At 44.2% G+C, this 13,803-nt stretch overlaps 1 protein-coding gene across 1 annotated transcript; it reads right to left on the bottom strand.

The window, feature by feature from the left end:
* Positions 1-684: 684 nt before the first annotated feature.
* On the bottom strand, positions 685-10,269 carry LOC117036949 (C-C chemokine receptor type 2). Its single transcript, XM_033132545.1, has 3 exons — positions 10,006-10,269; positions 8,392-8,500; positions 685-4,513 (listed from the first exon to the last, which is right to left on the bottom strand). Exon 3 carries the CDS (start codon positions 4,500-4,502, stop codon positions 3,381-3,383), a length of 1,122 nt encoding a protein of 373 aa, XP_032988436.1. The 5' UTR covers positions 4,503-4,513; positions 8,392-8,500; positions 10,006-10,269; the 3' UTR covers positions 685-3,380.
* Between the last annotated feature and the right edge of the window lie 3,534 nt (positions 10,270-13,803).

Consider the following 13,803-nt stretch of genomic DNA (forward strand, 5'->3'; position numbering starts at 1 on the left):
AAAAAAATTTTACAGGTGGCTCTCTTTCTGTGCTCTGCACTGTGCACCGTGATTTACAAACACCCCACTCTACCCCTGCCCCCACCACCAGTGCCTGGACTTGGAGGTCTAAGGGCACGGGCATTAGCATATCCATCTGGATGTACCTGACCCATCTGGTACCTGGTAGACATGTCCTCAGGTGTGTGTGTCACATTGAATTCCATGATGGAAAAACATGGATGCTTTGCCAGATTTTATTTATGCAGTCACTATGTACCATATATACTAATTAGCTTTTGTGCTTCTTAGCAAACAATCCCCACAACTCAGGGGCTGAAAACAGACCTTTTGCTCCTGGGACATGTGGGTGGGGCCCTGGCTCTGCTCTCTGCATCTTCTCGTCCGCTCACCAGGACACCTGGGCTGAAGGGGTCGTGGTTTGGGGTGGGCCTTCCTGAGGCTAAGCAGCGACAGCCCAACCACCTTGAACACACTATGTGGAGGAGGTGGGTGTCACTTCTGCTCACTTTCCATTGGCTGAGCCACCTGTGAATGGGTGGGGTGTCCCACTAGTAGGACACATTGCAAGTCACATGCCAAGGACAGGCATGCAATCACACAGGGGAAGGAATCAAAAGTCATGAACAGTAAGACAATCTATTACATCACAGTGTAATAAAGCAGGCAGGATTTTTTGTTCCTTTTTATTTATTTATTTTCATTGTGGTAAGAACACTTGACATGAGACCTACCCTCTTCACAGAGTTCTAAGTGTACAATACTGTGTTGTTATCTATAGGCACAATGTTGTAAAGTAGATATTTAGAACTTATTCATCTCATACAAATGATATGTTACGCGTGTTGATAAATGAATAAAGCAAATGTGATAAATGCACGGAATGGACTATTATTCAGCCTCAAAAAAGTAGAAAATCCAGTGATATGTGGCAGCATGGATGAAGCTAGAAAACACTGTACTAAGTAAAACATGCCAGTGACAGAAGGACAAGTACTGCATGATTGCACTTACGTGACATATTTAAAATAGTCAAACTCACAGAGGAAAAGGATTGAAGGGTGGTTGCCAGAAGTTGGGGAAAGGAGGAAATGGGGAGTTGCTAATCAGACAGTTAAAAGAAAAAGACAAGCCATATAGAACATCGATTCATTTTCCAAATCATAGTTTTTTAAAAAACAATATTTACATTTCATCATCAAGAGAAAATGTAATGCATTCATGAGGATAACACAAATACCTGCAGGTGAAGCATGAGCCCCCACCCCACTCTCAACACACACATGTCTTTCTGAACCTTCTCTAGCCATGAAGCAAGAAAGTAAAGCCATACTCTTTCAGCTTCCAAGTTACTGGGTTCAGAAATCCTGTGTTTCTTGCTTGCATCAGTCCGGACATGCACTGGGTAACGTGTATGCACGTTCTTATCTTGGCTCAACCAAGACAGAAGTCTTTGCTTACTTAAGGAACCAACTCCCCTCCTTTACAAATAGGGTTTAAAGGCTTTGATCAGAAGTCAGCTTGATTCAGGTGTTCCCACTGGCCAAACGGGACAATTTGAAACACAGTAAGGACACCTGCAAGGCCCTGCAGGTGAAACATTCTCATATGATTAAATCCATGACTTCATGGACTTAATGGTGTAAAAAAAGATTTTTGGCAGCAGGTCTGAGACAATAAAGACACGGTTGAAATGACAGTTGTGGAGTATGTGCTGTGATTGACGTGGTATCCTTTCGATGCTACATCACCATAAATCAGTAAGTCCAGAGATCAGACCTCCAAGTGACTGATCAACAGCTATTTATGTGAATCAGTAGTCTCCTAAAAATGCTGCAAGATTTTAAGCTCAAAACCAGAATTGTCTCTACGACTAATACCATATTTTCAGGTTTGGCATAATAGTAGCTCTTAAAATGATACTTTGGCACATCTGAAAGTTGCAGTTTTATTTTTACTTTAATTTTATTTTTACTTTAATTTTACTTTTACTTAAAAAAAAACAACAACATCTGAACTCATTTATGTATCCAAAAGTGAGGCCCTGGAAGGCAGTTTGGAAGACGTTTTTATCCAACCCACCTAGAGTCTTCTTCATTTAGGCCCGCCCTTCCTGGTCATTTGGACACATAGATACACAGGCTGGTGTATGATTTCCAGGGCAGGGTCTCTGTCCTGTCTCCAGGCCACTTCTCTGCCCTGAGGACACACTCCAGTGTGTTCACTAAGGGGTTCTTACTGCAGTTTCCTTCACATTCTCCCCAAGTCTACTTTCCTGGACCTCGACAGCTGGATTTTGAAGTAGGGTAATTCTATAGGCAGGAGTTATGTGATAAAAGCTTTGGAGAAACAGATGAGGCAGGGCAGCAAGAAGGCTGGGAAAGACTACAAGGAAACAACTCAGTCAGATCCGATACATGAGGCCTTTAGAGGCGCCGAGGCGTCCTTCCTGGCCTCTCCCTTAGCTGTTTCTAGAAACAGTCCAGGGGTGGTCTGACTCTTGCTATGGCCCCGCCACCCCCCGGGGGCACCCGTTGGGCCCCACCCTTGCCCCTCGTCACTGCCTCCATCCCTCCCCTTTCCCCAGAAAGACCCAAACAAGGGCTTTAGTTTTTTCATCTCACTATAGATTTTGTAAACAAAAATTTTTCTAGTGGCATGTGGCCTAAGAAGCATGGGAACAATACAGCCATCGATTTAATAGCTTTCAAATGTAGGGTGTGTAGGTGGCATAGATAAACCACAATAAAGCAAAAATGTGTCATGCACTTACACAGAGAAGGATCATGGGACCCAAGCAAAGCTGTCAGAAAGTAATTACAGCTCCCAAGCTCTCCAGGACCTGGGAAAGCCTTCAAAATAAATGCGTGTGTGTGTGGGGGGGGGGCGGGGGCGGGGCTAAGGGACAGAACGACTGCCTGGCGGAAGGAGCAAACCCCTTATCTTCATCCCCATCCAGGCTCAGCCATGCTCACGACCCCCTCCTCTCTAGACAAGGCCCAACCCCACTCACATTCGCCCAAGCCTGTCTCCTTCTCCTCCCGCCTCCAGCCGGGGGCGTGATGAAAGAGACTGATAAAATCAGAGAGTGACAGAAGAAATAGTGAAGACTGGGAAAAGAGCGTAAGCACAAGGCCCTGTGGCATTTTCCAGGAACCAAGATGAGCTTGCTAGAGAGTCAGTCTCTACCCACAGTTGTTCTGCAATATTCCTGGAGTACATGTTGGTACATACATCTCTGTTGGTACGTGCAACCCTGAGGTTTCTGGGCACTTGCTTAAGAGACTCCCAAGCCCCTATTCTTCAGTAAATCCCTGGGGCTTATTATCAAGTATAGATTGCCATCTCCCTTAAAAACTATCAAGCAAACTACTGTTCATTTAGAAACCAGCCGAGACTTCCTGCTCCCCAGTGGAAGGGGTATATGCTGAACTCACTCGGTCGGTTGTCTCCCGATAGAAAATGGGGCATTGTTTGCAGAGGTGTTTGGCGATGTGCTTTCGGAAAAACACGGAGAGATACCGTCTGAACTTCTCCCCGACGAAGGCGTAGATGACGGGGTTGATGCAGCAGTGTGTCATGCCGAGGGTCTCCGTCACCTGCATGGCTTGGTCCAGCTGACTGGTGGTCTTACAGGTGCTCACATTGAAGAATTCCTGGAAGGTGTCCAGGAGAAGGACGATGTTGTAGGGAGCCCAGAAAAGAAAGTAAACGATCATGATGGTGAAGATGAGCCTCACGGCCTTGTGTTTCTTCCTCTCGTTCCGGCAGCGAAGCAGGGTCTTCAGGATTCCTGAGTAGCAGATGACCATGACAAGCAGTGGCAGGACCAGGCCCAAAACGGTCCTCATTAATGTATAGAAATTCTTCCATCCGACTGGAAAGTAAGGGCCACAGGAGTAAGTAACCCCTTCTTCTTGGGATTTGGTGAAGATGATTCCCGGAAGAGAGGCGAACACAGCCACCACCCAGGTGACCCCACTGGTCACCCCCCCAAAGGTGACTGTCCTGGCCTTTAAAGCAAACACAGCATGGACGATAGCCAGGTACCTATCGATCGTCAAGAGGATGATGAAGAAGATTCCGCCAAAATAACCGATGTGATACATCCCTGTGAATAACTTACACATCACGTTTCCTAAGAGCCACTCATTTGCCGCATAGTAAGCCCAGAATGGGATGGTGATAAGGAAAAGCAGGTCGGAGATGGCCAGGTTGAGCAGGTAAATGTCAGTCATGCTCTTCAGCTTCTTGCAGTTTATCAGGATGAGGACAACCAGCATGTTGCCCACAAATCCGAAGATGAACACCAGCGAGTAGAGCGGGGGCAGGAGCCTGGCTGCGATGAGCTTCACGTCGTCTTTTTCACAGGGTGCACTGTCCCCGTAGTCGTAAGTAGTGCTGGGGTCTTCCTCGTTCCCCTGGAAATTCGTTGCAAGCAGAGAATGAGATGTGGACAGCATGTGGTGGCTGAGCTGGGGCAACGTGTCATTGTCACCCATCTTCCTCCGTCCTGTAAACAGAGAACACGATGCTAACACACAACATAACTGCTGCAATTACTGACCTTAAAAATATCCTCCACTTTGTCTTTGCTTTGCAGACATCTCCTTGAAAGCATATGTGCTAGTTTATCGCTTCTCTTGATTTCTAGGAGCAGACCATCTGCCAATTCTCTTGGCCTTCCCAGAAAGCCCCACTCTTAACGTAAGGCTGGTCACTCACTTTCTCTATCTCCTCTACATGGGGCACATTCCTGGATGATAATCTAGAAAGAGACTCTGCTAGGGGCCTTCTGGAAATGCTCTGCTCTGATAAGAGAGATGCAAGAGAAACGCCGGCTGGACCCTTCTGCTTTTGTACCTTGTCTTGTATGGGCTTGGTGCTTGGCACCCTGCATGAAAGATCCAGAGAATAGGAGCAAAACTAAGCAGAGTTTCATCAACAAGTCCCAAGCTCACCCTTGAGCTGCCCATCTTCTGACTTCCTGTTATCTGAGAAAAATAATCCCTGTGTTTAAACCTGCACTATGAGTTTTGTTTTTTGTTACCTGCACCCAAAAGGGTTCTGACACCCTTCTCAACTTTCTGTTTCCATCATCCTGCCAAAATATCTCCCGCTGAAGTTGCAGAGACAAACCCAGTTTCATGCTTCACGAGCCTTTGATCCTTCTGATAACTTCTTCCATTTAAAACTCTTTTGACTTCCAGGAGGTTAGCTCCTGTCTCACCACTTCTTACGAATTTTGTTCTTTGGGGTCTCCTCCCCCTGCCCATGCTGTAAGAGCCCCCAGGCACCATCCTTGGCTCCCACCTCTTTATCTTCTTCTTCTTCATTCTTGCTCCAGACAGCTTCCTGAATCGAGTCATCTAATCTCAGGGTTCTAAGTACTCTGAACGCTAGCGCTTCCCAAAGCTCTGTCTTTCGGTCCCACCTTTCAACTCCTACACCCCAGAGGCGAAGTTTCCATTGCCTACTGCACATCTCCCCATGGATTTATTCATTTAACCAATATTTATAAAGCACCTACTATGAGCCAAACTGTGTTTTAGGCACTAGAGGTACAGCAGTGGTCAAAGAGGGTATAATACAGGTACCTCAAATTCAATCTACCCCCAACTCAACACCCCCAGAAACTTGCTTCAACCTGTGGATTCCTTGTCTTGGCTATTGTCACTTACTCCATTACCTAAGAAGCAGGATTTGACATTATCCTGGTCAAATCCTCTTCAGAAGATTAAGAGCCAGGCCTTGGGAGCCCAACAAACCTAGATTTGAATCCTGCCTCCAACTTACAAGTTGTGTAATTTGGGGCTCATTACTTCTTCAACTATCAGTTTCTTGACATTAAAATATTAACTCGGCTGAGTTGCCATGGAGATAAATGGAGACAAGAACGCAGCAGCACCTGGGGCAGAGGACTGCTCTGTATTGTCACTGTGATGTTAGATGGCTTTGACTTGAGAAACTGCTCTGCGATGCATGCCCTCTGTGCCTCTTCCAACCACCACTTCCTTGCCTCATGCACTTCTCACTTCTGGCTTTGCTGTGGTCTCTCATTTCCTCGTGGCTCCTTCCTAGCCATGCTCCCTTTCACTCTGTCCTCCCTACCACTGAAATTGGATCACGCACTTGTCAGCTCCAAACCTCCAGGAGCCCCACGATGTGTGTGAGGTGAGACTTCAAAGGCAAAACCTCTTCCCAAACCCACTTCCTCCCAGTTTCACCTCTCATCATTTCTCAAATCCCAGGTCCTGTGCTACAGCCACAGCCATTTTCTTTCCATTTCCCCTAAACGCACCATGTCCTCCATGCTTCAATGGTATTGCATATGCTTGCCCTCTGCCGGAAATGGCTGGTGAGCTCCTATGCATCCCCCAACACCTCCTGCTCACATTCTTCCTCTCTGTGAAGCCTAACTTGCATCCTCTATCGAATCACTCTTTTCATCTCCTACCACTGCCCATGTCTCTAAATGAGCACTTATTACGTTATCTTCTACACAGTGTGTTCTTCTCGAGGTTAAGGACGAGATCATGTTTCTCTCTCTAGGTCTTATGACAGCACCAGGCTAATGGAGGCACCAATACATGTTATTGAAAGAATGCATGAAACTCTTTATAATAAGAATGACAGCAAACATCATCAGGCTTGATTCTCAAGAATATTCTTTTTTTCCTTTCTTTCTGGTAATGACTATGAATTTGTCTATATGCACACACCTTATCTTTTCATCTATGTATACATTCTTGAACTTCTCTGGTGATTGATACATTTCACAGATCTTACATTTCACATCATTGAGCCAGATTCTTGAGATCTGCAGCAACTAAGACCTCTGATGAAGCTCGGAAGAAAACAAGCGTATCCGCCTAAAGAATTATAACTAGAGTCATTCACTGAGTGCTCCTTGAGCTTCAGGTGCCATGCTAAATACTTTGCATACATTAATTAATTTAATCTTTGCAAAAAATTTGAGAGATAAGTATTTCTACATTTTACAAATAACTTTCCCAAACTCACAAAGCAAGTACTGGCTGAGCTGGAATTTGAGCACTCAGCTATTCAATTTCAAAGGTCCTCAGGGGCTCCCATCTCCAGGTTCTGAGAGCAAAGGTAGATATAAGAGAACAGGTAATGGATTTCTTAAGTAGTCTTCTAAGGCTTTAACAAAACTACTTTGGCATTTAGCCTTAAAATCCACACTCACCCACAAGAGTGTGCCCCACCCATGCAAGCGCAAGTGCACACACACACACACCCACACACACACTTACAGCAGAATATAAGCTCCACGAGGGCAGAGATCTTAGTCTTGCAATGAGGTATCATGGTATCCCAGAACCCAACCCAGGACAGAGCAGCTACTAAATAAATATTAATTGAATAAGTGAATCACAGAGAACTAGCAGGCTGCAAGCTGCTGAGAAGCAAAATGCTCTGCTGTGGACTAGACTCCCACGTGATCCAGTGGGAGACTTTATAAAAAGAAATATATTGGGCATCCGCAGCCCCTTCTTTGCAGCAAGCTCTAGGGCTGTTCTGTAATTAACCAGGGCTACTCTCCCCATCTGTAGGGAAAGTGTGGACTGGAGAAGTGGTACTTAAATGTTCAGCTTCAGTATCACACAGGAAGTCTGTCAGTTAAAAATATACAGCCCAGACCCTTGCTCTGGTGACTCAGATTGGGGGGTGAGGATGGAGTGCCAGGGGGTGAATTGCCCCAACCACTTCTACTGCGTTTGCTCAGCCCTTTGTTGTTCAGCTGCACTGGCCTCTCAAATGCCAGCCACCCCTCTTTGTTACCTATCTCACTCCGGCACATTTAGCTCCTACCACAGCAGGCACTTAGCAAGGTGGCTCAAATGCATTGGGCTAGGTGTCACTTTCAAGTGGCAGGCTACATCATCCAGAATTAATTAAAAGCTTCCTCTCAGAAAAAGAAATTCCTCACTTCAGCCTCTGTGGACCTCCTGGATTGAGGCAAGAGGCACATTTTGGTTCAGGGCCGGCACTAGGAGGGGAGAAAATTCTGGGTAGAAATTTCCAGCTCTTTTAAGTCTTTGGGAGTTGGGAGGGACAGAGAGGAGCAGGAGTTGAAAGACCAGATTGTCTTAACGTTCTTGATTCTCCCTTTTTCACACATTCTCTGCTCTCACCTGAGTCCTGAAGGGTGGTCTCACCCTGCTCTGCACTTCCTCACTGTCATCAGGGTCTCTCTAATAATTCTGGTGCAGACACCACCCTCCACCCCTTTCTTCCACCTTTATCATTGCCAAGTTCCTGGGCTGTGCAGACCCTCAGGGGGCTCCCAGTCCCTACACGTCCAGAGTTGCGATGCTCTGAGTCCATGTTTCATAAAGTAATGGAAAAAGAGTACCCACCACTCACCGGTGGATGGCTTCTTCTAAGTGGCACTGGTGTGTCAGGCTTCTCAGCAACTGAGCCCAACAGATCTGGAGGTAGGAACTTGGTGTGCAGAAGTAGGAAATAAAGTTTCCTGCAGAAGGAGAAGGCGGAGATATAAGAGTAAGTAAGGGTAAATATCTGAAAAAAAAAAAAAAAAGAATGATACAGTTCTTCTTTCTTAGCCAGGAACATTATACATTACATTGAGTTCTGCAGAGTAGGATTAATTTTGAAATTTTGCTTATGCAACCTTGAGAGTGAGTTAGACACACCCTGTACATCCCCCGTGTCTAATGAATCTGGGCTTCTTTAACTTGTGGATCTCTATGTCTAGAAATCTATTCTCCTCTGCCAGTGATAATTTACGTGAACCGAGCACAACAGAACTTCATTTCCCTGGGATAAATACTAACGGGGCTGGTGGCAATGGTGGAGGAAATATAATGAGGTTTTATGTGACCACGTGCCACGGTTTCATAATGAGATTTTATGTGACCATGGGTCCTGGTTTCAGTGGCATCACAGATTCAGGATCAGTTTAGAATTTCATTAACTAGAGCTTTTTAACGAAAGGGAATGCGAAATGGTCTTCTGTGGAAGAGACGTCCTTAGTAAGAAGGGCCTTGTTTATGATAGGTCGCACTCCTGAGAAAGAAGTTTTGTTAAAAGAAAACGCTGTTGAGATTCTGAGAAGATGATGGAGTAAGAAGCATCAGGAATCTGTCTCCCCACCTGGACAAAACTGGCACTGAGAGAATCAGAATGAGCTAACTGAGTTGGAACTCTTGAGTCTATTGAAGGCTTGTAACTTTCAGGGGATGTTACTTAGACAAAATCACAGAGACAAAAAGCAGAATGGTGGTTGCCAGGTGCTGGGGTGAGGGATTAATGAGGAGTTATAGTTTAACAGATACAGAGTCTCAGTTTCACAAGATGAAAAGAATTCTGGGATGGATGGTGGTAATGGTTGCACAACATTATGAATGAAATAAGACGGTAAATTTTATGTTATGTAAACATAAATGTTATGTTTATTTTATCATAATTTTTTTAAAAGGAAGAAAGAAAAGGAATCACCATCAACAGCACAATTGCAATGTAGACACTACACTTGGGAGGAATGTTCCTAAGGTCCCACAGGGAACGTTGGGTCATCTGAGTCGGCCCCTGGCGCTTTCTGGAATTCAGCAGACTGTAGGGTCAGGATCTCATGCTGTGGCCTTGGTAAATTTCTAAGTCTTGATTTCCTCAACTATAAAATAGGAATAATAAGGCCTCTGGGGTCTGCGAGGTTTAAATGGATATAAATCAGTTATATTTATGTTACAGTGTCTGCTATGTTACCAATGGTAACCAATAACAACACAACACTCAGTGCAGTCTAGGTATCCTTTCTAGATTTCAATAAGTTGTGACCATCTATCCTGCATAAGACTTGGTTTTTGTGCTAAGCAAGAAGGGCCTTAGGATTTTCCTTAGAAGACAGATCCTTGCTTGATCAGAAACAGGAAAATTTCCCCAACTGTCACCTAGTGTAGTCTCTGGGCAGGGACCGGAAGGGTCTAAGATTTCAATAGGAAAACAGGTCGTACTCACCCCAGTGCTGCTGGGTCCTCTCCCACGTATGGAACTTCCTGACTCCAGGATCTTGTTGCTCGTTCCTTGGGGTCACTCTGGGATGGGGAAGGTCAAGGCCCAGGAATTCTGCTCGGGCTGACTAGGAGCACTCTACATTTATATCTTCACACTAGACACCGTTGACTCCAGCCCTGCAGAGGTAGGTAGTGGCAGAGCCAGGATTCAAATGTTTGGCTTATTTCTATCACGGGGAACAGGTGGCACACTCGGCTAAGATTCTGAAGAGTCTGTATAAGGGATGAGGATATATACAGGGTGCAGGCAGAGATAAGAGAACCCACAGGGGCGGTGAGGCGCCCAATGCCTTAGCAGCAGTGGAGTGGGAGCTTTTAGCCCTACGCTTGAGGTTTATAGAATAAATAATACCACCTGAGCCCTGTTAAGAGCTGGAGCTGAGAATTGAAGGTCAAAGGCTGCAGTTACCACTGGAACATCGGCAATGCAGGAGGAGGGCAGGAGCAGAAAAGCACCCTAACCTCCTGCTCCCACTCTGATCTGCCAGTGCCTCCAAGTGACTGGACCCAAAAGCAGAGGGAGCAGTGGGGAGTCTCGGTGATGTAGCCCACAGATGTCTACTTCCTGAGGCTCAGAGTGGATCTGGGGGAGAATGAAAAATAACCACACAACACTCAAGTCAAACGGTTTTTCCTTGTCACTTTGTTTGCACCTGGTCCATGCAGATAGAAAATTGGGAATCTGGGTAAATACACCTTAGAATTTTTTATGCACGTGAAGAGAGTTAGGAAAGATGCTTTTCCTTGAGTTTGAGAACCCCATACCTACCTGTGGCACCGGGTTCGTGGTTTTTGAAATTCTCAGTCTTAAAAGAGGAGTATAGCCCTGTGAGCAGACTTGGGGAAAAGCTCCTGTCTCTTGTGTGCCTATTGACCAATCAGGATCACATAGAATTCCTGGCTGTGATCAACTCAAGGTGACCTGGGACAGGGATGAGGAGACACTCAATTCCTCCGTAAACCAATGAAATAAAAACAGTTCCTGCTTCCTGAATGAAGAGGGAAGTACCAGGCCATGAGAAGTTTAAGATTCTTGTTTATTTGTACACTGAAGGTCAGCAGCTGAGTTGGGAGTTAGACCATTGAAGCTGAAAGTTAGGTTTGTTCTAAGAAACTCTCTGTCCCTCGGTGGTTGGCAATGCTCAACCAAATGAAAACATGGGAAACACATGGCCGGAGAATATTGCTGTCCAGACAAGGGGACAGACAAGGTTTACTAACAGACTGAGGGTACTCTGACGATGGATTATCTGTGATTATCTGTGATGGATTTGTTCAGTTGACATCTTTAGAAGATAAATTCTTGCTCTTTTCAATATAGCTGCTCTTGGTTGATAGTGGTTTCTATGATTTGCATGTTTCCTGTGACCTACTAAAACAGATTTGTGAGTTCTAGGATTTTATCTCTTCAGTTCTTGTTAAAAACAATGATCTAGACCAATATAATACCTATAGAAAAAGCAGTTTGTGTTCCTGCATGTGCTGGTCATATAGTCATAACAAAAATACTAAGAACTATGAGTATTTCCACTGCTTTTGTTACATGTGACAAAGTAACCAACAGGGCATACAGTCACAGCAAGAAGGCCCAGAAACTGCAAATGACTTTTGTCAAGGAAGTGTCAAGTAACAGTCAGGAATATCTCCCTCTGCCTCTAAGTTTACCACCATCTCCAAGTGAGCCAAGAATGGACAAGAATATGTGATGAAAAATAGAAATAAAAATGTGATCAACAACGGTAGTTTACATCTTTATTAACTTAAGAGCATAGAGGTAGCAGGTTGGATGTTTCCATACCTTCAGGCTAAATTAACTTTGGGGAAATAGAGGTGAAGTCAGGATCCTCAATACATTCACTTACTGAAAAGCCCCCTCAAGTGACTTAAGGGGATGTCATTTGAACCCTGTAGTGGGGAGATAATCTTGTGTTCTTCTATAGCCCAGATGTTTCAAACTGCTCTGTGACTAGACTCAGACCTTAGTTTAGGTGCCTCAGAGGTGGCTGGGAGGGGTCAGGACAGAGTACTTGGGAGATATTTTTGATACCCTCAATCCATGGTGACAGTGGGTTGTGGGCTGGTTTTGGGGAATGAGAAGCTAGAATTCACTCTCACCACCACCACCTGCCCACCGCCACCAAAGCGTGATGACTAGGAGGAGAATGGGGTGAGTGTCTGCAGGATGAGGTTTCATACATGATGTAGGGGCCATAAATACTCCTCTCCTGTCTCTGACATCATCTATCATTTGACTTCTGAGATATCCCAGGAAGGGCCGCAATGCTGTAGCCAACCGCAAAAAAAACAAATAGTGCTCGTTGAAGGTACAGGTGGCATGAGAAGAAACCCACAAAGCTGCATGTGGCAGAGTTTCTGATTGGAGGACATGGCTGAGGCCTCACTCTGGGGGGGGAGAGAAGGGAGAGCAGTGGGTGATGGAAGATAGTGAGAGAGACCCTAACAAAGTGTAGCTAGTTGGAGATGTGCCCAACTGCTGTTGGCTTTACAGAAACAAGAAATATTTGGGGGTGGGAAAAGGACAAGTTTGGGGAGTGCAATTCATTTGTAATGCAACTTAGGTTAATATGTAATATAATATAATATAATATAATATATATATTTTTAAGTTATGCATGCTGAAAGCAAAAGTTTATTTTTTGACAAGATCTACAAAGTGGACAAACCTCTATCTACACTATGAAGAAAGAAAAGACAGAACTAAAATCAGATAAAAGTGGGGATATCGCTACTGACTTTACAAAAATAAAGAAGATAAAGAGTACTATAAACAATGTCCACCAACAAATTAAATAACATAGATGAAATGGAAAAATTCCTAGCAAGACATAAATTGCCAAAAGCTGACTTCAAATAAAATAGAAAATCTGAAAAAAAAAAGCTGTAAAAAACAGAGATTGAATCAGAAATAAAAAACCTCCCAACAGAAAAACATCTAGAACCAGATGGCTTAGTACTGGTGAATTCTACCAAATGTTTAAAGAAAAATTAACATCAGTCCTCCTCAAACTCTTCCTAAAAATAGAAGAGCAGGGGACATTTCCTAACGCATTCTGTGAAACCAGCATTACCCTGATAACAAAGCCAGACAAAGAAAACACCATAAGAAAACTGCAGACCAATATTCCATATGAATATAGATGCAAAATTCTCAAAAAAATGCTAGCAAACTGAATCCAAAAACACATTTAAAGGATCCACTATGGCCAAGTGAGATATAGCTAAAGAATGCAAGGGTGGTTCAATATAAGAAAATCAACCAATGTAATACACAACATTAACATAATAAAGGAAAAAAATATAATCATTTCAATTGACTCAGAAAAAGCATTTGACAAAATCCAACACCCTTTCATAACAAAAACACTCAAAACAGTGGGAACGTGAGGAAACTTCCTCCACGTGATGCAGGACATTAATGAAACTTCACAGAGGGCATCATTCTCAATGGTTCTACGTCACTCTCAATCATTCTATGATCAGGAACAAGACGAGAACGTCCGCATTCACCACTGCTATTCAGCACTGTATTACCAGTTCTAAGCAGAGAAATCCGACAAGGAAAGAAATTAAAAGGCATCCAAATTGGAAAGGAAGAAGTAAAACCATCTCTATTCACAGATGACACGATCCTATATATAGACTACCCTCAAAGTACACACACACACACACACACATACACACACTCACCCTACTAGAGCCAATAAACAAATTCAGCAAAGTT

This window comes from Rhinolophus ferrumequinum, chromosome 17 (assembly GCF_004115265.2).
Source record: "Rhinolophus ferrumequinum isolate MPI-CBG mRhiFer1 chromosome 17, mRhiFer1_v1.p, whole genome shotgun sequence".
Lineage (NCBI taxonomy): Eukaryota > Metazoa > Chordata > Mammalia > Chiroptera > Rhinolophidae > Rhinolophus > Rhinolophus ferrumequinum.

Coding starts and splice junctions, on each gene's coding strand:
- LOC117036949 (XM_033132545.1), bottom strand. CDS start 4,502: ATGGGTGACAATGACACGTTGCCCCAGCTCAGCCACCACATGCTGTCC.